The sequence below is a fragment of the Vulpes vulpes genome, chromosome 8 (assembly GCF_048418805.1).
Source record: "Vulpes vulpes isolate BD-2025 chromosome 8, VulVul3, whole genome shotgun sequence".
Taxonomy (NCBI): Eukaryota; Metazoa; Chordata; class Mammalia; order Carnivora; family Canidae; genus Vulpes; species Vulpes vulpes.
In genome coordinates, this window is record NC_132787.1 from 36,813,345 (window position 1) to 36,837,639 (window position 24,295).

The window sequence follows — 24,295 nt, forward strand, 5'->3', positions numbered from 1 at the left end:
CTCAAGGTTTAATGCTTCCAGAGGAATCTTCCTGCCGGCTCAAGAGACCCATACTTGGAATCAACACAGCCAAGCAGCCTGCAGACTCAGGCATCTCATCCCCGCATCCTCAGTACCATGTGATTATGTTAAAAACAACAACAACCCTGAGAAAAGCACATAGCTTCTCCAGGTGGCTTTCCCTGTGACAGGAAGGTGAATGGGACTGGGATAAATCCTGAATAGGTTTGGACATCCAAAAATAACTGGCAGAACCATGGCATCCCAGGCTGGAGAAGAAACGAACAGGCCTGAAGATGGCTAGATGACTTAGATTAAAACGGAGCACAGCACCTCCATAAAGGCCTGCCTTTTGAGTGTACCCCCAACAAGCAAAAAAATAACTGATAATTCTATCAGTCCTTCTTACCTTCTGTGTCCCCATGGCCCTAATTTACTTCTATTCCAATCTTCAATAAAGATCTGGGAGTTGGGATCCCAGAGACACCGCCTTCCAGTCAACAAAACCTCCAAAATGTCCTTCTCGGCAGCAAGTTTTTCTACTGGTCCCCAGCTCCGCAGCACATCTCCTCCTCGCTCTCACCGTTAGAGCTCGCCAGGCACTAATTTATAATCTCTGCAAAGGGTGGCGCCTGCAAGGAAGACAAGCCCCCCCGGCCCCGCCCCACACCCGGCTCAAGTGATCCCGTGACCTCTCGGAATTTGGTGACTTCAAACTCTGCCCCCACCCTAGGCAACAACTCCCTCCCTCCTCCCACCCCCTTTTTAAAACCACATCCTTCACCCTCCCCACTTCTTTTTTTTTTTTTTTAAAAACTGGTCCTCCTTCCCCCTTCTAATAGCTGCTATAGCATCTTAGTTTCACAGACAAAATGCTCCAGAAAAGCCTGTGGGAGGGCAAATTAATTTGTGTTCTCCATCTGCTGGGAATTAAGTCAATCTATAGAGATGAGACTAAATGCTATTTACACAAGGTAGAGTCAACGGGGTGCTGCTATCTGAAAGTTAAGGTTGTTTGAAGGTGTGTAAGCAGAAGGATTCACAATGCCATGAACTTATCAGCTGCCTTTTGATTAAAGACTAGGTCTACAATCTTGAAGGGGAAGGAAGGGCAGTCTGGAGAAGAAAAGCTAGCAAGGAACGAACTGGGCCACTTTTTGGCTCTCCTTGTTCTCTGATTAGCACACTCTCTCCTGGGAGGAAGAAAATCTGAGTATCTGGGAGCCAGACCAACTCTCCTGGGCTGCAGGAAGGAGAGAATCAACTGCTTTTGGGATACAATCCAAACTCCTTAATATGGCATTTACCATACCACCTATTCTGAATCCTACCGATTCTACAACATTTTGCCTCTAGGCTCAGGTTTATAGCATCTGAAGATGGAACAATTACCAAATTCAGTTAAAAAGGTGTTTGCTGAGTGCACACTACATGTCAGGTACTCTCCAAGAAACGGGTTTCATCAGCACGTAGGACAAAAAAGTGTCATGGCTTTTAAGGAATTTATAGCATTTCCCTTCTTATTCTGTTAGGAGTTAGTTGAACAGTTAAGTAGTTAGGGCCAGGGTCCCCAGCAAGAAAATATGGAGTCAGGACAGCTGAAATAAAATAGCATTGACATCTTGTTCTGCAGCGTAGGCAGGATCACACTAACAGTTTGCTTTTCAGCCTTTGCAGAAATGACTTCTGCAAAAATTCCTAAATAAAATAAGACAGTTAACCACAAAGCATTTGTTGGTATCACAGGCAAGGGGCAGTTAAGACCTAAGCCTCCAGATATCAGGAAAAAAAGACCATCAGCACAGAGACATTAACCAAACAGGGAGACAGATACGTGACCAAAGCCCTGATTGGCACGACTCAGCACACTCTGATCACTTAAGAAATTTCGCTTAAAAGAGCTCATAAAAACCCCTAAACTTAGAAACTCCAGGGGCAACCCACTGGGCCCCCCTCCCTCTCCGGGAGCTTTATACTCTTGCTCAATAAACTTTGCTTTGCTGCCAACCAAGGACTGTGGGCATGTAGGGGACAAAAGTCCTGTACCACTTCCACTTACAGAATAAAAAAGGGACAGTCTCAATTGATTCTTATTAATTACAGGCTGAGATGAGTGGGGGAAAACAGATAAGAAAAATTCGAAAAAAGGAAGATGAAAGATAATGAAAGGAGAGAGAGAGACAGAGACAGAGAGAGGAGGCTCCAGTGTAAGAGTAAACAAAGAAAACAATTTGGTTCTAACAACAGATTTGGGTGAGAGATTGTTATCACGGCTTTGCTGGGGCTCCGGAGGGAAGGGATGGATATCAATGGTCAATTTCCTAATGCCAGTTAATTTGTAGCCTAGCAATTCCTTCAGGATGGGGGAAGAGGGTGAGCAGAGAGAGCACAGTAACTGGACACAATTTTTCTAGTTGGTAAACGGGGTATGTGTGTGTGTGTGTGTGTGTGTGCATTTTCTTTCGGGTTTTGGTTCAGCGCCTAGAATTCAAACTGATGCTACTGAACCAGACACAAACCAGATTATGTTGTCTCTGTGTGTGTGTCTCTCTTTTTTTAATGAGGCTATTTTCTAAATCTGATCATTAGCAGAGAGAACCAAGTATGAGTGAAGCGTGACATCCAAGAAAACCTTCCCTGAGGTCACACTTCCCCTCCCCCACCTCATTCCAGTCCTTCCAGGAAACACTGAGCCTAGAGGCCCCTTAAGTTACCACAGCAACTGAATTTAGCAGCCAAAGGACAAAGAATATCCTGTAAGGCAGTGAGGTCCAATAGAAATATAATCCAAGCTACTTATGTTATGAAAAATTTGCTAGTAGCCATATTAAAAAATTTAAAAGACACAAGAGATTAAATAATGACTTTATTTGACCCATGATAGCCCAAATAATATCATTTCAGTATAGTATCAATATAACAATTATTACTAAGGTAGTTCCCTTTTTTTCTCCTACTACGTCTTTGAAATTCAGTGTATATTTCACATTTATAACACATCTCCATTTTCTTTCTTTTTTTTTTTTTTAAGATTTTATTTATTTACTAGTGAGAGACACATACATAGAGAGAGAGAGAGGCAGAGACATAGGCAAAGGGAGAAGCAGGCTCCATGCAGGGAACCTGATGTGGGATTCGATCCCATGACTCAGGATCACGCCCTGGGCCAAAGGCAAACGCTCAACCACTGAGCCACCCAGGCATCCCCACATCTCCATTTTCTACAGTTAAAGTAACAACAAAGTTGTGTTTGATGGGAAAATATTTTAAATTGCTCTGATTCTAAACTAATAAAAATCAGCAATTCAGTTTCTTTCTTTTTTTTTTTTTTTTTTTTAGCAATTCAGTTTCTCAGTGGCATTAGCTACATGTAAGTACTCAATAGCCATGTGAGGCTCATGGCTGGACCTTGCAGCTTCGATGCCCTGTTCTCCTCCGGTCTCTTCTATGTTCTTTTTTATCTTAGCTTTTATTTATTTGTTTCACAGGGTCATTCTTGGCTATAAATCACTTTATCTTTTCTTTCTCCCTCTCCCTAGACTTAGTATAATTAGTCTTTAATGTTTTGCAAGAGCAAATTGCACAAGTAAAAGTACAAAGCGGGTCTGTATGAGCCTGTTCATTTACTCAGAGCAGCCTCCAATGTAATCAGAATTAGTTTTTTTTTGTTGTTTTTTTGTTTTTGTTTTTTGTAATCAGAATTTGTAATCAGGATTCGCCCCAGTAACTATTTGCCCAATGGTTAAGGAAATAAATGTAATTATAAAGGCAAAGAATGTATGTATCCTAAATTAGTGTAAAACCGTGATGGAGAAAGACAATACTGAAGGTTAAGTTTTAGACGTGTGAATTCTGGAGAATATTTTTTTGGTGAAAAAGGAGGGAGGGTACAAGGGAGAGAGAACTGAAACATCTGGCTAATTGAATTTGAAAAAATTACCTTCAAAAAAGTTAAGTGGGACAGAGAGCACTCTACTTTTAGCATTATACACACTTTTAAAGGTTACAACTAGAATTCAACTGAATCTCAAGAATCTAAAAGCGTGCTGAACATATTGAGTCAGATGCTTTTTGAGTAAGAGGACCTAATAAACTTCTGACCAGAAATCAGTCAACACTGGGCTTATTATCCCCAGAGCAAGGGACACCTAAATTAGGCAATCCTCCCCCGGGGCAACAGAAAGGTTGCTCAATACAACCTTATATTGGTATGTTTGGGGGAGATTGGTTGGTTGGCTGGCTGGGGTCTTCGGGACCTACTTTGAAAGTAGGTCCCACTTACTAGAATACCAGCTCCAGTCAGTCGGGAGCTACAGCATTCCTGAAATCTGGTGATTACAACGCTAGGGAAGCGCAGCAAGGTAAATGTCCTGGAACATGTATCATGTATCATTTGATTCCTGTGAGATGTTCTTCGATGGAAGATGAAATGAAATGAAATGAAATGAAATGAAATGAAATGAAATGAAATGAAATGAAATGAAAACAAAAGAGGAAATGTGGTGGATACATTTAAAAATGGAATAGACTGAAATATGAAATTCCTACCTAATAGTTTCATTGTAGGTCTGCTAAGAAGAGAAGTAATGAGTGAATAATGGCCTGAAATCTCTTAGCTCCAAAAACAGGTATCTGCAGACCATACATCTCAAGCCAATTTCTTCCTGCTAGGTGGGAGGATGTTTGCTATTGTGATAACTGAGTGGGAAAACAAACAAACCAAAAAATCCTGCAATCAAGGAATACAGGACTTTAAAACACGTAGAGTTAAGTCAGAGAAGACTGCTTCTTTCATAGAACAGTGTAATGGCATTACAAGGCACACCAAAAAACTAATGCCTACTCTAAAGATTGCCAGAGTTAATTCTACTTGCTCTGCTTGCATTTGTAATTTTTCTCATAAAGAACATCTTTTGTTGCGGTATGTTATTTACTGATCTTCCTTTACTAGGTTGGGTGTAGTCAAAGTTCCTTTTGAATGAGAAATGTGAAAATACCCTATAAAACACAGGGTAAAGAGAGAAAAAATTTGAAAAATGTTGATTTTCCTGTCCAAACTGGATTTCAACCATTCATCACTCCAGTTAATCCTGAAGCACCTAATCCCAGCTCTCAGATCCTTATCACTTTTTAAGGGGTCTCCCCTCCTCCAATTTCCTTCAAAAATCAATCCATCACGTACCAATGGTTATTGAATAAAGTCTAGATCAGTGCTGTCCAGTAGAAACATAATGTAAGCTACATATGAAATTAAAAATTTTCCAGTAGTCACATTTTTAAAAAGTGAAAAGAAATGAGTTAATTTCAAAATTATATTTTACTTAACCTAATATACACCAAATTTTGTCATTTCAACTTGTAAATAATATAAAAGTTATTAATGAGATATTTCTTTCTTTCTCTCTTCGGCACTAGATCTGTATTTTACGCTTCCAGCACACCTTAATTGGAACACTGAATTTTCAACAATTAAGGTGAAATGTAGTCTGATTAAAACAAATGAAGTTGTGTTTAACAAAAACACTTTATAGTACTTCTGATTTTTTTACACTGCTTCAATTTTTTTAATTGCTTCTGTCATTTTCTTTCTTTCTTTCCTTCTCTTTCTTTCCCTTTCCTTCTCTTTCTTCCTTCCTCTCTCCCTCTCCCTCCCTCTTTCTCTCTTTCATAATCTCTATGCCCAATGTGGGACTCAAATTTGACACCCCAAGATCAAGGGTTCGATCCTCTACTGACAGAGCCAGCCAGGTGCCCCAACATGGTTTCAATTTTTATTTTTTTAATTTTTTAAAAAGATTTATTTATTTATTCATGATAGAGAGAGAGAGAGGCAGAGACACAGGCAGAGGGAGAAGCAGGCTCCATGCAGGGAGCCTGATGCAGGGAGCCCAATGTGGGACTCGATCCCTGTTCTCCAGGATCGCCCTCTGGGCCAAAGGCAGGCGCTAAACCACTGTGCCACCCAGGGATCCCCTGGTTTCAATTTTTAAATACAAACATAAATGAATTAAAATGGAGTGAAATTAATAAACTCCTGAGTCACACTAGTCACACTTTAAGTATATTTCTCCTTTGCCTAAACCAAACTGAACCAATTGTCAGTGTTCAAACAGACCTATGTATCTCTTCATCTGTATCCTTTATTATATTCTTTATAATAACTAAAAAATGTGAGTAAATGTTTCTTTGACTTGTGTCAGCTGCTCTAGCCAGTTAATCAAACCCAGGAGGAGGTTGTTGAACTCTCTAATCTACAGCAGTTGATAAAGGGGAGTAGCCGCTGGCATCCGAAGTGGAGGAAAGAGAGAGGCAGTCTCGGTGGGTCTGGACCCTTAACCTGTGACATCTGATGCTATCTCAGGGTAGACAGAATTGAGTTGAAATGGGAAGGCATTCCATTACCATCAGCTGAGAACTGAAGAATTTCTTGGTGGTGTGAAAAAAACGCACATTGAAGGGTACCATAACAATACACCACAGACTGGATAGCGTAAAAGACAGAAATTTATTTTCTTAACAATTCTAGAGGCTGGGTGTCCAAGGTGTTGGCAGGCTTGGTTTCTCCTAAGAACTTTCTCCTTGACTTGTAGATGGCCTTTTTCTCTGTGTGTATACATCCGTGGTGTCTCTTGAATGTCTGCATTATCTGTTTTATGTTATTTTTTAAAGATTTTATTTATTTATTCATGTGAGACACAGAAGCAAAGACATAGGCAGAGGGAAAAGCAGACTCCTTGCAGGGAACCTGATGCAGGACTCAGTCCCAGGACCCTGGGATCAGGCCCTGAGCTGAAGGCTGATGCTCAACCACTGAGCCGCTCAGGTGTCCCTACATTTCCTGTTCTTTTTTTTTTCTTTTTAAGATTTTATTTATTTATTCATGAGAGACACAGAGAGAGACAGGCACAGACACAGGCAGAGGGAGAAGCAGGCTTCATTCATGCAGGGAGCCCGACGTGGGACTTGATCCTCGGCCTCCAGGATCACACCCTGGGCTGAAGGTGGCGCTAAACTGCTGAGCCACCCTACATTTCCTGTTCTTATAAGGACATCAGTAGGATTGAATTAGGGCCCACCTAAAGGCCTCATTTTAATTTAATCACTTCTTTAAAGGCCCTGCCTCCTAATATAACCACATTCTGAGGAACTAGGTGTTATGCTTCCATAGGAATTTTGGGGGAACACAGGTCAGCCCATAACACCATGTTATTAAAGACTCACTCTTTTGTACTCTTTCATCTTGAATACCCTTCCCAACTGGCTAACTTCTAGTCATACATACAATAACCAGTATCTCTTCCCCTTTGTGGAACATTCCCAGACAAACCTAAGAAGATATGGTTTCCATTGTGCCACAATCTATCTCAAACATACCTGTATTATAGTACTTACTAAATCCTATAGCAATTATTTAACATATTTGCTTATCTTTCTAAATTGTGAGCACTCTGAGGGCAGAGATTTTATTTTATCTATCTTTATACTCACAGTGCCCAACAAATAGGTGAACAAAAAACTTTGTTAAATTAGCTGAATAAAACATGTTCAAAGTGTATCCTTAGGGCTGTTGAGTATCTAAACAAGCTATAACCTAATTAGCAAAATTTTAAAGCAAATTATTTATTTATTTATTTATTTTTAATTAATTGATTGATTGATTGATTCATAGAGATAGAGAGAGAGAGAGAGAGAGGTAGAGACAAAGGCAGAGGGAGAAGCAGGCCCCGTGCAGGGAGCCCAACATGGGACTCGATCCCGGGTCTCCAGGATCACATCCAGGGCCACAGGCAGCACTAAACTGCTGCGCCACTGGGGCTGCCCATAAGCAAATTTTTTTAAGTAATTTTTTAAATGTAATTTCTACACCTAACATGGGGCTCAAACTGAGAACCCTGAGATCAAGAATCACATGTTTCACTGAATGAGCCAGTCAGGCGCCCTCCTGATCGGTAAACTATACAACATGATTATAGCAGTGACTTGTTAATAAAGGTATGGATTCATAGATGTCTCAAAAAATGCCCCTTAGAAAATAATCTTCTTTTAGGGATATACATGGATGCAGCTTGATAATTTGATGAAAGTGATAGAGTTTCCTTTACCTCCTAAGAATCATTCCTTAATATATTCAGATTACAAGTACACAACATTCCTGAAGCTCTATTTTCCATTGTACAAACTTAAAGCCAATTTAAGGAAATGTACAATCAGTCTTGGTCTGACCACCCATCTCCGAAGCTCTGTCTAATTGGTCAACTAAGCCCTCAGTTTGACATCAAAATGAAACAAAAAAAATCTCTAGTAATAGTCTAGGCTATTACCAGTTAATTTGTAAGCACATACTGCTGAGGATTTGTTATCCTTACCCTTTAATGCCACAGGCTATACTCCTAATTTATTTATTTTTAAAAAGGACTTTAGTTTTTCATGAGAGACACAGAGAGAGAGAGGCAGAGACATAGGGAGAGGGAGAAGCAGGCTCCATGCAGGGAGCCTGATGTGGGACTCGATCCTGGGACTCTGGGATCACCCTGAGCCAAAGGCAGACACTCAACTGCTGAACCATCCAGGCGTCCCTATACTCCTAATTTAAATAGGCGTCTTGAAATGGTCAATATCTTATTCGTTAGAACATCTAATTTTATGTTTAACTCTGTTGCCAGTTTCAAAGTAGATACTTTCTATATGTGTTTAACATAGGCAAATCTATTACTGTGCCATAATATTATGTATATTACTTAAAAAATGCTTTGCTATTACTAGTTTACAATTTTTTTAAAAAAATTTATTTATTCATGAGAGACAGAAAGAGAGGCAGAGACACAGATAGAGGGGAAAGCAGGCTCCTGGCAGGGAGCCTTATGTGGGACTTGATCCAGGACCCAGGATCACGCCCTGAGCTGAAGGGAGACACTCAACCACTGAGCCACCCAGGCATCCCACTAGTTTACAAATTTATTCCCCCGAATACACTGTGAGCTTCCTGAACACAGTGACCACACCTTATTTGCCTCAATATTCTGAATATCTGATACAGAGTAAGTTATAAATAAATGTTTATTGAGAGAACTGAAGAAATGAATGTGATTGGAGAGTAATTTCTCAGGATTCATTTTTTTAAAAAAATATTTTATTTATTCATGAGAGACATGCAGAGAGAAGAGGCAGAGACACGGGCAGAGGGAGAAAGAAGCAGGCTCTGTGCGGGGAGCCTGATGTGGGACTTGATCCTGGAACTCCAGGATCATGCCCTGAGCCAAAGGCAGACAGAGAGGTGCAGTGAGAGAGGGAGAGAGAGAATCTTAAGTAGGCTTTCTGCCTAGTGTGGAACCTAATGTAGGGTTCAATCTCTCAATCTCAGGATCATGACCCGAGTTGAAATCAAGAGTCTGACACTTAACTTACTGAGCCACCCAGGTGCCACTCTAAAAAGAATGTGTTAACAAACAAAAGAATAGTGGCCTGTATCTTTTATTTTTTTAAGTAGACTCCATGCCAAGCATGGAGTCCAGTGTGGGGCTTGAACTCACAATCCTGAGGTCAAGACCTGAGCTGATATCAAGAGTCAGATGCTTAATTGACTGAGCCACCCAGGCACCCCATTAGTCTGTATTTCTTTTTTCTCCCTCTTCTTTTTTCAAATATTTTATTTATTCATCCAGCCTGGGGGGGGGGGGAGGGAGAGAGAGAGAGAGAGAGAGCACGAGTAGGGGGAAGGGCAGAAGGGCAGGGAGAGGGACAAGCAGACTCCATGCTGAGTGTAGAGCCCAATAGCAGGCTCAACCTCACGACCCTAAGATTACTACCCAAGTGGAAACCAAGAGTCAGACACTCAACTGACTGAGCCACCAAGGCACTGCAGTGGTCTGTAATTCTTAAACAGAAATACTAGTTTGATGGTTAAAATTCGATATTATCCACCATTAAGATAACTAATTCTCTCTTAACTCACTCTATAACATTACCCTAATACCAAAACCAAAGACATTACAAGACAACTACAGACCAGTATCTCTAATGAATACAAAAGTCCTTAAGAATATAACAGCAAATATAATACAATAATAAATAAAAAGAATTATACATCGTGACCAAATGGGATTTACTGCAGGTATGGAAGGCCTGTTCAATATTTGAAAACCAATTAATGTAATCTATCATATCAAAAGGTTAAAAAGAAAACTCACATGGTTATGTCAATATATGCAGAAAAATTTGATAAAATCCAACTCTTTTTCATGATTAGAAACTCTCAGTAAGGGGTGCCTGAGTGGCTCAGTTGGTTAAGCATACAATTCTTGATTTCAGCTCAGGTCATGACCTCAGGATCCTGGGATCAAGCCCCACATCAGGCTCCATGCTCCACAAGGAGTCTGCTTGAGATTGTCCCTCGATCTCTCTCTAAGAATGAATAATTTATTTAAAAAACCCCAAACTCTCAGTAAACTAGGAATATTGGGGAACTTCCTTGATAAAGAAAAAACCTACAACTAACAACATACTGAAATGGTGAAAAATCTAAAGCTTTGGGATCCCTGGGTGGCGCAGCGGTTTGGCGCCTGCCTTTGGCCCAGGGCGCGATCCTGGAGACCCAGGATCGAGTCCCACGTCGGGCTCCCGGTGCATGGAGCCTGCTTCTCCCTCTGCCTGTGTCTCTGCCTCTCTCTCTCTCTCTCTCTATCATGAATAAATAATAAAAAAAAAATTTAAAAAAAAATCTAAAGCTTTACCACTAAGATCAGGAGCAAGGTAGAAATGTTCCCCCTCACTACTCCTTTTCAACATTAGCTAGAAGTACTAGCTAATGTAATAAGACAAGACAAGGAAATAAATGGCATACAAATTAGGAAGGAAGAAATAAAACTGTTTGAACATGACTGGATTGTCTATAAGAATAAAATCCAGGGACACCCAGGTGGCTCAGCGTTGAAGTTGACTGCCTATCTTCAGCCCAGGTCATGATCCTGGAGTCCTGGGATCAAGTTCCACATTGGGCTCATGCAGGGAGCATGCTTCTCTCTCTACCTGTCTCTGCCTCTCTCTCTCTCTCTCTGTCTTTCATGAATGAATAAATAAAATCTTAAAAAAAAATCCAAAAGAACTGACAAAAAATTCCTGTAACCAATAAATTATTATAGCAAGATTGCAAGATAAAAGGTTAATATATAAAAGTCAATCACAGTTCTATATACCAGCAAAAAAGGGTAGAACTTGAAATTAAAAACACAATACCACTTATATTAATATCCCAAAAGGGAAATGTTTAGATATAAAATGTAATAGGGATCCCTGGGTGGTGCAGCAGTTTAGCGCCTGCCTTTGGCCCAGGGCGCGATCCTGGAGACCTGGGATCAAATCCCACGTCGGGCTCCCGGTGCATGGAGCCTGCTTCTCCCTCTGCCTATGTCTCTGCCTCTCTCTCTCTCTCTCTCTCTCTCTCTGTGTGTGACTATAATAAAAAAAAAAAAAAAGTAAAAAAATGTGTACAAGAGCTACATGAGGAAAACTACAAAACTCTGACGAATGAAATCAGAAGAACTAAATAAATGGAGAGGTAGTACATGCTTATGCATAAGAAGACTCAATATTGGGATGCCTGGGTGACTCAGTGGTTAGGCATCTGCCTTTGGCTCAGGGTATGATCCTGGAGTCCTAGGATCTAGTCCCACATGGGGATCCCTGCATGGAGCCTGCTTCTCTCTCTCCCTATATCTCTGCCTCTCTCTGTGTGTGTGTCTCTCATGAATAAATAAATAAAATCTAACAATCAATAAATAAAATCTTAAAAAAAAAGAAGACCCAATATTGTCAAGATGTCATTATTCCCAACTTGAACTATAGATTCAATGTAATCCCAATTAATCCCAGTTAGTTACTTTGTGGATATACAAAACTGATTCTAACATTTATATGAAGCAGCATAAGACCCAGAATAGCCAATACAATATTGAAGAACAACAAAGTTGTAAAACTGATATTACCTACCTGACTTTGAGATTTACTATAAAGACTCAGTAATTAAGACATTGTGGTACTGGTGAAAACAACAGACAAATAGATCAATGGAACAGAATAGAGAGCCCAGAAAGACCCACATGAATACAGCTGATTTTTTTTTTTTTTTTCTCAAAGAAACAAAGGCAACACAGTGGAGTGGGGATAGTCTCCTTCTCAACAAATGGTGCTGGAACAACAGGATGTCCAAATGCATGGAAAAAAAAGGAAAGAAAGAAAAAAAAGAAAGGGAAAGAATCCAATAAAAGATCTTACACCTTTCACAAAAATTAACTCAAAATGGATCACAGATCTAAATGTAAAACATGAAGCTAATAAACTCCTAGAAGTTAACATTGAAAAACTAGATGATCCTGAGTATGGTAATGACTTTTTAGATAGAACACCAAATGCACAATCCATGAAAACGATCTTTGGTCAGTTGGACTTTATTAAAATTAAAACTTCTGCTCTGCAAAAGACACTTTCAAGAGAATAAGAGGACAACCACAGATTGGAAGAAAACATTTGGAAAGGACACATCTGATAAAGGACTATTATCCAAAATATACAAAAAAAGAGTTAAAATTCAACAATAAAATACCACCCTGATTAAAAAATAGGCCAAGGACCTCAGCAGAAACATTGGCCCAAAGGAGATATACAGATGGCAAATAAGCATATGAAAAGGTACTCCACATTATATGTCATAAGAGAGATGCAAATTAAAACAACAACGATGAGGGGGGATCCCTGGGTGGTGCAGCGGTTTAGCACCTGCCTTTGGCCCAGGGTGTGATCCTAGAGACCCGGGATCAAATCCCATGTCGGGCTCCTGATGCATGGAGCCTGCTTCTCTCTCTGCCTCTCTCTCTCTCTCTGTGTCTATCATAAAATAAATAAATCTTTTTTTTTTTAAGTACTTGCTGTTGAATGAAAAAGATGCTGGAGGAGAGCAAGAGTGGAAACATAGAGATCCATTAGGAAGCTGTGAGGCCAGATGAGAACTGATGAGGACCTGAAGTTGGTAGGACTTGAAAGAGGATAGTAGTAGTGGTGGTGGAAGCAGTATGTTGCTGGATTTGAAAGATATTCTCCAGATAGAACCAACGGGGCGGGGGGGAGCTGAGTGGCTCATTTGGCTAAGTGTCTGACTTCTGCTCAGGTCATGATTTCAGGGTCCTGGAATTGAGCCCCATATTGGGCTCTGCACTCAGTGGGGAGTCAGCTTGTCCCTCTACCTCTCAATCCCGCTCATGCTCTCTCTCTTTTTCTCTCTTTCTCAGTAAGTAAATAAAATCTTAAAAAAAAAAAAAGAACCAATAGGGTTAACAGTCTACAGGCTGGGTGTGAGAGAAGGAAAAAAAGGAGTAAAAAATGATCTTCAGGGTTTTGGCCTGAGCAACTGGAGAATTGGGGTTGCCATTTATTCAATCAGGAAAGGAGAGAGAGATGCAGGTTCAAGGAGTCAAATCAAGAGTTTTATTTTAGACATGTGAAGTCAGATATAATAAACCTAACAATAGGACACTCTTCTTTTTTATCCTTAGATTCTAGGATTATAAAGACACAAAAGATATGGTTTCTGTGTTTATGTTTCCACAGTAGGGGCTAGAGAGAAACATATAAACCAGTGTTTTGGGTTTTTATTATTGTTATTATTTTTATTTATTTTTATTTTATTTTTTATTATTTTTTTAAAAGATTATTTATTTATTTATTCATAGAGACACAGAGAGAGAAAGAGGCAGAGACACAGTCAGAGGGAGAAGCAGGCACCATGCAGAGAGCCTGACATGGGACTCGATCCAGGGTCTCCAGGATCATGCCCTAGGCTGCAGGTGGCACTAAACCGCTGCGCCACCAGGGCTGCCCTATTTTATTTTTTAAAAGATTTTATTTATTTTTTTCATGAGAGACAGAGAGAGGCAGAGACATAGGCAGAGAGAGAAGCAGGGTCCTCTCAGGGAGTCTGATTTGGGACTTGGTCCCGGGACTCCAGGATCATGCCCTGAGCCAAAGGGAGATGCTCAACTGCTGAGCCATCCAGGGATCCCTTATTAATGTTATTATTAACAGACTTTATTTTGGGGAGAGCAATTTTAAATTTACAGATAAGCAGATCAGAAAGTACATAGAATTCCCATATACCATCTCAATTTTCCTATTACTGACATTTTGCATTAGTATAGTACATTTGTACTAGTGAACCTACATTGACACATCAGAGTCACCCGAAGTCCATACTTCACATGAAGGTTCACTAGTGGTCTTGTAAATTTTACGGGTCTGGACAAATGTATAATGACATGTATCCATCTTTACAGTATCATAATGAATAATTTCACTGTCCTAAAAAAAACCTCTGTGCTCTGCTTATTCATCCCTCCTCTCCTCGACACCCCAACCCCTGGCAACCAGTATTTTTACTGTTTCCATAGTTTTGCTTTTAGCAGAATGCCATATATAGGCACACCTCGGTGATACTGCAGGTTCAGTTCTAGACTACTGCAATAAAGCAAATATCATAATAAATCAAGTCAAATGAATTTTTTTTTATTTCCTAGTGCAGATAAAGTTATGTGTACAATATATTAAATATTCAATAGGGTGCCTGGGTAGCTCAGTTGGTTGAGTGTTAGACTCTGGATTTCAGCTCAGGTCATGATTTCAGGATCATGGGATCAAATCCCATGTAGGGCTCTGTGCTCAGTGGGAAGTCTACTTGAGATTCTCTCCCATTGCCCCTCTCCCCACTTGCACTTTTTCTCTAAAATAAATAAATCTTTAAATGTGCAATAACACTATTTCTTTTTTTTTTTTAAGATCTTATTTATTTATTCATGAGAGAGACACAGAGAGAGAGAGAGGCAGAGATATAGGTAGAGGGAGAAGCAGGCTCCTCGCAGGGGCCTGATACAGGACTCGATCTCAGAACTCCAGGATCAGACCTTGAGCTGAAGGCAGTTGCTCAACTGCTGAGCCACCCAGGTGTCCTGCAATAACACTATGTCTAAAAAAACAATGTAGATACCTAATTTAAACCTATTGCTTAAAAATGCTAACCATTGTCTGAGCTTCCAGCACATGGTAATCTTTTTGCTTGTAGAGGGTCTTGCCTTGATGTTGATGGCTGATGACTGATCAGGATGGTGGTTGCTAAAGACTGGGGTGGTTGTGGCAATTTCTCTTTCTTTAAAAGACTTTATTTGAGAGACAGAGACAGAGACAGAGATATCAACAGAGATAGTGAGAGAAAGCAGGAACAAGGAAGAAGAGAAGTAGACTCCCTGCTGAGCAGGGAGCACCATGTGCAGCTCAATCCCAATACCTGAGCCAAAGGCAGAGGCTAATCTGACTGAGTCACCCAGGCGCCCCTCTTTCTTTCTTTTTTAAATTAAGCTCTAAGCCCAACATGGGGCTTGAACTCAAGATCCCAGATCAAGAGTCGCATGTTCCACCAACTGTGCCAGCCAGGTGCCACATGGCAATTTCTTAAACTAAGAAAATAGTGAAGTCTAATGCTCATTGATTGACTCTTCCACTCATAAATGATTTCTCTTGGGATGTCTGGGTGGCTCAGTGGTTGAGCATCTGCCTTCAGCTCAGGGTGTGATCCTGGGGTTCTGGGATCGAGTCCCACATCAGGTTCCCTTCGAGGAGCCTGCTTTTCCCTCTGCCATGTCTCTGCCTCTCTCTATGTGTCTCTCATGAATGAATAAATAAAATCTTTTTCAAAAAAACAAATGATTTCTCTGTAGTGTGTGATGCTGTTTGATAGCATTTTACTCATAGTAGAACTTTTTTTTTTTTAAGACTTTATTCATTTATTCATGTGAGACACAGAGAGAGAGGCAGAAACACAGGCAGAGAGAGAAGCAGGCTCCCTATGGAGAGCCCGATGCACCCTGAGCCGAAGGGAGATGCTCAACCACTGAGTCAAGTGTCCCTCACAGAACTTCAGAAATGGAGTCAATCTTCTCAAACCCTGCTGCTGCTTTATCAGCTAAGATCATGTAATATTCTAAGTCCTTTGTTGTCATTTCAACAATCTTCACAACATCTTCAACAGGAGTAGATTACATCTTACTTTCTTTGCTCATCCATGAGAAGCAACTCCTTATCTGTTCAAGTTTATTATGTGATTGGAGCAATTCAGTCCCATCTTCAGGCTCCATTTCCCACTGTAGTTCTCTTGCTGTTTCCACCCCATCTGTAGTTCCTTCTCCACTGAGATTTTGAACTTCTCAGAGTCATCAGTGAGAGGTGGAATCAACTTTTTCCAAACTCCTGTTCATGTTGATACTGTGACCTCTTCCCATTAATTATCAATATTTTTTTTTCTTAAGATTTTATTCATTCATTCATGAGAGACACAGAGAGAGAGAGAGGCAGAGACACAGGCAGAGGGAGAAGCAGGCTCCATGCAGGGAGCCCAATGTGGGACTCGATCCCAGGTCTCCAGGATCACACCCTGGGCTGAAGGTGGTGCTAAACCACTGAGCCACTAGGGCTGCTCTAATTATTAATATTCTTAATGGCATCTAAAATGGTGACTCCTTGGGGTACCTGGGTACCTGAGTGGCTCAGTCAATTAAACATGTGCCTTCAGTTCAGGTCATGATCCCAGGGTCCTGGGATTGAGCTTGGGCATTGGGCTCCCTGCTGGGCAGGGAGCCTGCTTCTCCCTCTCTGGCTCCCGCTGCTTGTGCTCTCTCTCTCCCTCTGTGTCAAATAAATATATAAAATCTTTAGGGGGATCCCTGGATGGCTCAGTGGTTTGGTGCCTGACTTAGGCCCAGGGCGTGACCCTGGAGACCCGAGTCACGTCCCGCATCAGGCTCCCTGCATGGAGCCTGCTTCTCCCCTGCTTGTGTCTCTGCCTCTCTCTGTGTGTCTCTCATGAATAAATAAATAAAATCTTAAAAAAAAAAACATAAAATCTTTAGGGCCCTAGGATTTTCAGAATAGTGAATGAGCATTGGCTTTCACCAGTTGGATTACCCCTTACAAGAGTCAACCTGTCCTCTGAAACTAGGCACTGACTTATCTCTAGCTATGAAAGTCATAGATAGGGCATCTTTTTTCAATAGAAGGCTGTCTGTCTGCACTGCAAATGTTTAGTGTGGCCACCTTTATTAATGATCTTACCTAGATCTTCTGGATAGCTTGCTGCAGCTTCTACATCAGCACTGCTGTTTCACCTTGCACTTTCATGTTATGGAGACGGCTTCTTTCCTTGAACCCCATGAACCAACCTCTGCTAACTTCAAACTTATGCAGCTTCCTCACCTCTCTCAGCCTCCCTAGAATTAAAGAGACTTAGGGCCTTGCTCTGGATTAGGCTTTGGCTCAAGGGAATGTTGTGGCTGGTTTGATCGGCTATCTAGGCCACTAAAACATTTTCCATATCAGCAATGAGGCTGCTTCACTTTCTTATCATTTCTGTGTTCACTGGAATTACACTTTCATTTCCTTCAAGAACTTTTCTTTGTACTCATAATTTGGCTAACTGGTGCAAGAGACCTGGCTTTCAGACTAGCTTGGTTTCCAACATGCCTTTCTGACTAAACGTATGCTTTTCTTGCTTTCAATTTAAAGTGACGAGCATGACTCTTCCTTTCACTTGAACATTTAGAGGCTATTGCGGGTTATTAAGTGACCTAATTTCATACTGATGTGTCTTCTGGAAAAGGAAGGTCTGTGCAGAGGGCAAGCGGAATGAATGGCTAGCTGGTACAGCAGTCAGGACACACACATTTATCAAGTTTGCCATCTGGTATAGGTATGGTTTCTGGCACCTGAGAATAAATTATGATAATAACATCAGGGGCGCCTGGGTGCCTTACTTGGTTAAGTTTTGGACTCTTGATTTTGGCTCAGGTCATGATCTCAGGGTCATGAGATCTAGCCCTGTGTCGGGCTCTGCATTGGGTGTGGAGTCTACTTAAGATTCTCTCTCCCTCTTCCTCCGCCCCTCCTCAGCTCCACTTGTGCATTCTCTCTCTCTCTGAAAGAAGAAGAAGAAGAAGAAGAAGAAGAAAAAGAAGAAGAAGAAGAAGAAGGAGGAGGAGGAGGAGGAGGAGGAGAAACAGCAAAAGATCACTGATCACAGATCACCGTAACAAATGTAACATCAGTGAATAAGTTTGAAATATTGTGAGAATTACCAAAATGTGACAGAGACACCAAATGAGCAAATGGCAGTTGGAAAAATTAACTTGATCAACCCACAATTGCTACAATTAAAAAAAAATGCAGTGTTTGTAAAGAGCAATGAAGGAAGCTCAATAAACTGAAGTATGCCTGCAGTTAGAATCATACAGTATGTAGCCTTTCCAGATTGGCTTTTTTCACTTTGTAATATGCATTTAAATTTCCTCTATGTCTTTTTGTGGCTTGATAGTACATTTCTTTTTCTTTTTAGTAGCTCATTTCTTTTTAGCACTGTATAATATTTCATTGGACATACCACATCTTGTTATCTATCTATCTCCTGAGGGACATCTTGGTTGCTTCCAAGTTTGGGCAACGGTTGAATGAATAAAGCGGTTATAAACATTCATGCACAGGTTTGTGTGTAGATGTAGATTTTCAGTTCATTTGGGTAAATAACAAGTGTGAGTGCTGGATCATAAACAGGTATTTTAAATGTCAACTTCTATATAATTGTTGATAGACAACAGACTTTTGCTTGCAAGAAGCAAAGAGCTTTCTTTCAGTTCCTTAAGCTCTAAAGCCATAAATGTCCTTCATTCTCTTTGTGGCTACTTGTCTGACACTATCACCAGGATACCCCTGTCTGGCTCATTTACAGGAAGACAGCTACTGAATACTGATAAATGAACTGACTCATATCCACCCTTTCAAAAAACCATAAGCAAGTGCCAATCTGTGGATGACGTAAGGAGCAATGTTTCTACTATTCAATACAATGTTTCATAATTACAAGTTTGTGTTCTTTTAGCAGGGCATTTCCCCAGGTTTGGTGACCCTTCCAACCAGTATGGACCAAATCCTTTGAAAAAAATCCATCAAGTTCTCTAGGAAAAGGGACACCTGGGTGGCTTAGTGGTTGAGTGTCTGTTTTCAGCTCAGGTCATGATCCTGGAGTCCTGGGATCGAGTCCTGCAGCAGGCTCCCTTCCTCTCTCTGTTTTTGAGGCATCTCTGTCTGTCATGAATAAAGAAAATCTTACAAAAAAAAAGTTCTCTAGGAAGAAAAAGGCTGTTGAGGCTCTGGGGTGGTGTTTATTAATATGGAGTTCTAAAATGGACTAGACAGTACACAAATGTCAAAGTCAATGCAAATATTGTATTTCAGTGTACTAATCTGAGAGGGCAGGGGAACCATAAGCTCTTATCAGAGTCTCAGAAAGGAGTACAAGACCCAGAAAATAGCAAAAGGAGCTGCCAAACCTTGGGTGTGGTAGGAAGAGGGAGGAGAAGAATCTGACCTCTCCTGGGTCATCAGTGGAATTACAGTATGGAAACTGCAGGCATTGTCTGCTTTCAAGTTTGTTCTCCACTCACTCTCAGAGATGGTCTGAGCTTCAGGTGGAATCACAAACAACAAACTCTTTTCAAGCCAGAGGCTCTAATTCCCTCCTAGCAAGGGGGAGGTTAAGAGGAAGCAGTCACAGTGCCATTTATTATTAGAGGACTTTAGTGAAAAGTACAGTGGAACTCCATAACACGACATAGTTGGAGGAGACTAGAAATCATCACCTTAACTCATCCAAACAACCACTGTGGTATTTTAGCTTTTGCCTTTAGCAACTCAAACAGGAAGAGATGTGAAACGGTGCAGGCAAAGCTCTCTGGAGCCAAACAGAACTGTGTATTCTCTTATTAAAACTGTCCATACTACATGCACTCAACAAATTTTATCCACTATTATGTGCTGCTATACAGTGTTCTAGCCACTGTATTTACAATGATTTTATGTCTCCTATATCTGCTTTATTTACAAGTGCCATGTAATCTTTCTGTGCAGTGAAAAATATGGTTCCCTAATTTACACTTTTTTTTTTTTTTTTTTACAAATAGCCGAGACCACTGGCCTTGTTTTCAGCCTCAAACTGAATCAGGAAGTTACTGGGATATTTGGATGAGGCGGGCCCAGAAACCCAAAAATCTCCTCTCGGCGGTGCTATCCCCGTGGGTTAGGCCCGCCTGCCCACGTTTTTTCAGGAGGCTACGTCAGCGTCAGCGTCAGCCAGTGCAGACGTGCTTTGTAGACCGTCTGCCAAATCCAAGTGACTAGCTCCAACACTCAAGGCTAACCAAAGGTTCTTGTCTCATTTTTACTCTTCTGTTTCTCCCCTCCTCCCCCGGAAATTATTTTCATGCTGATGCTACCCAGGGATGCTGGCAATATCTGTATCTCCCTTTCTGTCCTTTTTCCTCACTCATCCTTTTTGGTTTTTCCCTATTTGACATGAATCTGTACAGTCTCATGGATGTGTGTAACCCTGAGTTCTTGAATGGTTGGATGCAGATTTACTGAATGAATGTGTACCTATTTAGAGTGTGTGGAATGAATGTTGACATTGTTAGTCTGTCCCTCTCTTTGAGTGTTCACATGTGGGAGAGTTACCCCGATTAAAATCACAATCTAAATTTAAATAAATAAATAAATAAATAAAATAAAAATTTAAAATATCAGGTTCCAGGTGGACTTTTTACTTTTTAATCCAATTTAATTCCAATTACATGTAAATGGTTATTTAAAGATAATTGGAAATAAACAAGTTTACACACATTTTTACAAAATTAAAGACCTAGTCCATTAAATCTCATACTTCTGACTTGTGGCCCTTTAAAGGCTTTGGGGTCTTCTTTTTTTTTAGGCTTTGGGGTCTTAACTTGACATTCTCTGGCTTCCTCCCTCTTAGTACTATAAATAAGCAACAACAGATAAACACACTAACGGCAAGAGCAAAGAAGAAAGACAAATGGCCTGGAAAATCCTCGATGGGATATATAGGTCTGTTTAATTCATTTATTCATTCATATAGTATTACTATGTTTCCAGGCCCAGTTTTAGATATTGGGGATATTGTAATGAAGGTGTAAGAAAACTCCATTCTCTGCTTGCATGGAGGTGAAATTCAAGTGTACTGGGGTTATGCACACATTTTTACCTTTTATTTCTATGTTTTAAAATATTTTTTTTTAAGATTTTATTTATTTTTAAAAATATTTTATTTAGGGATCCCTGGGTGGCGCAGTGGTTTGGCGCCTGCCTTTGGCCCAGGGCACGATCCTGGAGACCCGGGATCGAATCCCACATCAGGCTCCCGGTGCATGGAGCCTGCTTCTCCCTCCGCCTGTGTCTCTGCCTCTCTCTCTCTCTCTGTGACTATCATAAATAAATAAAAATTAAAAAAAAAAATAAAGAATAAATCTTTAAAAAAATATTTTATTTATTTATTCATGACAGATACAGAGAGAGAGAGAGAGAGAGCAAGGCAGAGACACAGGCAGAGGGAGAAGCAGACTCCATGCAGGGAGACCGACTGGGGACTCGATCCCAGGACCCCAGGATCACGCCCTGGGCTGAAGGCAGACGCTTAACCGCTGAGCCACCAGGGCTGCCCTAAAGATTTTATTTTTTTTAAATTTTTTAAAAATTTTTTATTTATTTATGATAGTCACAGAAAGAGAGGCAGAGACACAGGCAGAGGGAGAAGCAGGCTCCATGCACCGGGAGCCCGATGTGAGATTCGATCCCGGGTCTCCAGGATTGCGCCCTGGGCCAAAGGCAGGCGCCAAACCACTGCGCCACCCAGAGATCCCTAAAGATTTTATTTTTAAGTACTCTTTACACCCAATGTAGGGCTCAGACCTACAACCCCAAGATCAAGAGTCACCTGCTCCACCTACTGAGCCAGCAGGCATCCCTAAAAAAATTTTAAAAGCAAGCATAGCTAAGACCATGAATTCTGTAGCCAGATGTCCTGGGTTTGAATCCTAGCCCTGCTTGCTACTTACATTGCATGATCTTGGGAAAGTCATTTAGCTTCGCTATGCTTCTATTTCCTCATATGTAAAATGAAAGTAATAAGAGTCTAGTTCTTAAGATTTGTTACAAGGATTAAATCAGTTAATATGTGTAAAGCACTTATAACAGTGCCAAGTATATATTGTTATATAAGTGTCTAAAAAGAAAAGACAAAAGAAACAAAAGAAACAGACATATCTACCTAATTTCACAATTAAATATATATGCTCAGAGATAAATTACTGCAGGTCATGGATTAAAGTCTAGATCCACGGGTTGCTTGGGTGACTGAGTTGGTTAAGCAGCTGACTTTGGTTCAGGTCATGATCTCAGCGTCTTGGCACCTAGTCCAGCATTGAGCCCTTCATCCAGCTCAGGTTCCCCAAGATCTCCACTCAGCAGGGAGTCTGCTTGTCCTCTGCACCCCCTTCTCTCTCAAATAAATACTATTTACTTTTTAAGGTTTTTATTTATTTGAGAGAGAGAGGGAGAGCATGCATGTAAACATGAGCAGGAGGGAGGGGAGGAGCAGAGGGAGAGGGAAAAGTAGATTCCCTGCAGAGCAGGGAGCTTGCCTTTTGACTTTTGATGTGGAGCTCCATCCCAGGACCCTGAGATCATGACCTGAGTTGAAGGCAGACACTTAACCGACTGAGTGACCCAGGTGCCCCAATAAAATCTTTTTTGTTTTTTTAAGATTTTATTTATTCATGAGAAACACACACACACACACACACACACAGAATGAGAGAGAGAGAGGCAGAGACACAGGCTCCATGCAGGGAGCCTGACGTGGGACTTGATCCTGGGTCTCTAGGATCACGCCCTGGGCCGAAGTGGTGCTAAACCACTGAGCCACCCAAGCTGCCCTAAAATCTTTTTTTTTTTTTTTTTTTAAGAGTCTAGATCCTCATTCTTCTTAAGAACCTAAAGATTTTCCAAAGATGCTCCAGCTGCATGTGAGAAACTCAAATAAATATTCTTCTCTATAGTAACCGAAGATGTATTTGTTAAGTGCCAGGTTCTTATCCTGTTATCTCATTTACAATTCATAACAGGAGTTTAAATTTAGTATTACTTTCCTGATTTCCCATGAGAAATCTATAGGTAATTTGCTTAAGGACCACAGTTTAGGGGAGAACTAGTTGTCTGAATGTACTTCTATGCTGTATTGCTGTGTATTAGGAGAAAGACAATGTATGTTTAGAAAAAAAGTATCTCGAATAGGCAGTATTTTCCCATCCCCACTCCCCACCTCTTTCCTCCTAGAAATGGAGCATGGTTTTGCTCCCTTCTCAAGACACTGGTCATAAACAGGAAGCATGGCTGGTGTGCAATAAATCTGGAGGCTGATGATATGTGGCTGTTCAAGAACTGTAGGAAAAGGGAGCCATCCTCCCCTACTACTGCAGTAAAGATCCTTATTCTTAGGCTATGGCAAGAAGATCCTCATAGGTGGAGGTGAGATGAGGAGAGCAAGGAAGGAGGCTATGTGAGGGAAAGAAAGCTCTTGCTCCTTATCAGTGTTGTCTCTGTCAATAAAAAGCACCAAAGGGGAAAAAGGCGGTACTTCAGGAATAATGGATTTAGAGAGGCTGTTTTTGTACCACCCATAAAGTAAGAATAGTTGTGTAAATAGTTGAAAACAAATTTAAAAGAATAGTATCTCGTGACTTGTAAAAATTATGAAATTCAAGGGCGCCTGACTGGCTCATTCAGTGGAGGATGTGATTCTTGATCTCAGGGTCATGACTTCAAACCCCATGTTGGGCACAGAGATTACTTTAAAACAATTATATGAGATTCAAATTGCAGTGTCCATAAGTAAAGTTTTGCTGGTATACAGCCACACTCATTCTTTTATATATTGTCAGTGGCTGCTTTTGCACTACATCAGAATTGAATACTTACAACAAGAGACTACAGGGCCCTACCAAGCCTAAAATATTTAGTATCTGACCTTTGAAGTAAAATTTGCCAACTTGTGAGTTAGACAATAGATGAATCAAAAGAAATAGGTTCATAAACTTGTGAGAATCCATAGTCAGCGTTCTACAGGTCCAAGTCAGAGAAAGGAATGCAATGGGCTATGCAGTTGGGTTAAGGAGTAAGAGGAAAATGGAATACATTTGGGTGGGATACAGACCTTGTGAGTAGTAAAAATCTCTGAGGATTTCTTGTTAAGGAATGCAAAAAAAAAAAAAAAAAAGAGTAGGCCTATGAAGAAGATGTAAGAGGCAGAAACTTGAAAAATGGAAATTTATTCTCTGAATTTCTCTCCCTCCATGTAACAGGG

The 24,295-nt window shown here is 40.7% G+C and overlaps 1 protein-coding gene across 5 annotated transcripts in view; it reads right to left on the reverse strand.

The window, feature by feature from the left end:
• LOC112917305 (solute carrier family 2, facilitated glucose transporter member 3) overlaps positions 1-24,295 on the reverse strand; it is an 86,343-nt gene that overhangs the window by 12,777 nt on the left and 49,271 nt on the right. Inside the window, exon 1 of one of the 5 annotated variants that reach the window (XM_025995267.2) lies at positions 410-804. The exons of the other annotated variants lie outside the window; for them this stretch is intronic. Within the exon in view, the coding sequence (XP_025851052.1) occupies positions 410-424 (15 nt within the window). The 5' untranslated portion in view covers positions 425-804. Of the gene's footprint in view, positions 1-409; positions 805-24,295 lie in introns of those variants that run through there. 5 annotated transcript variants of the gene reach the window in all.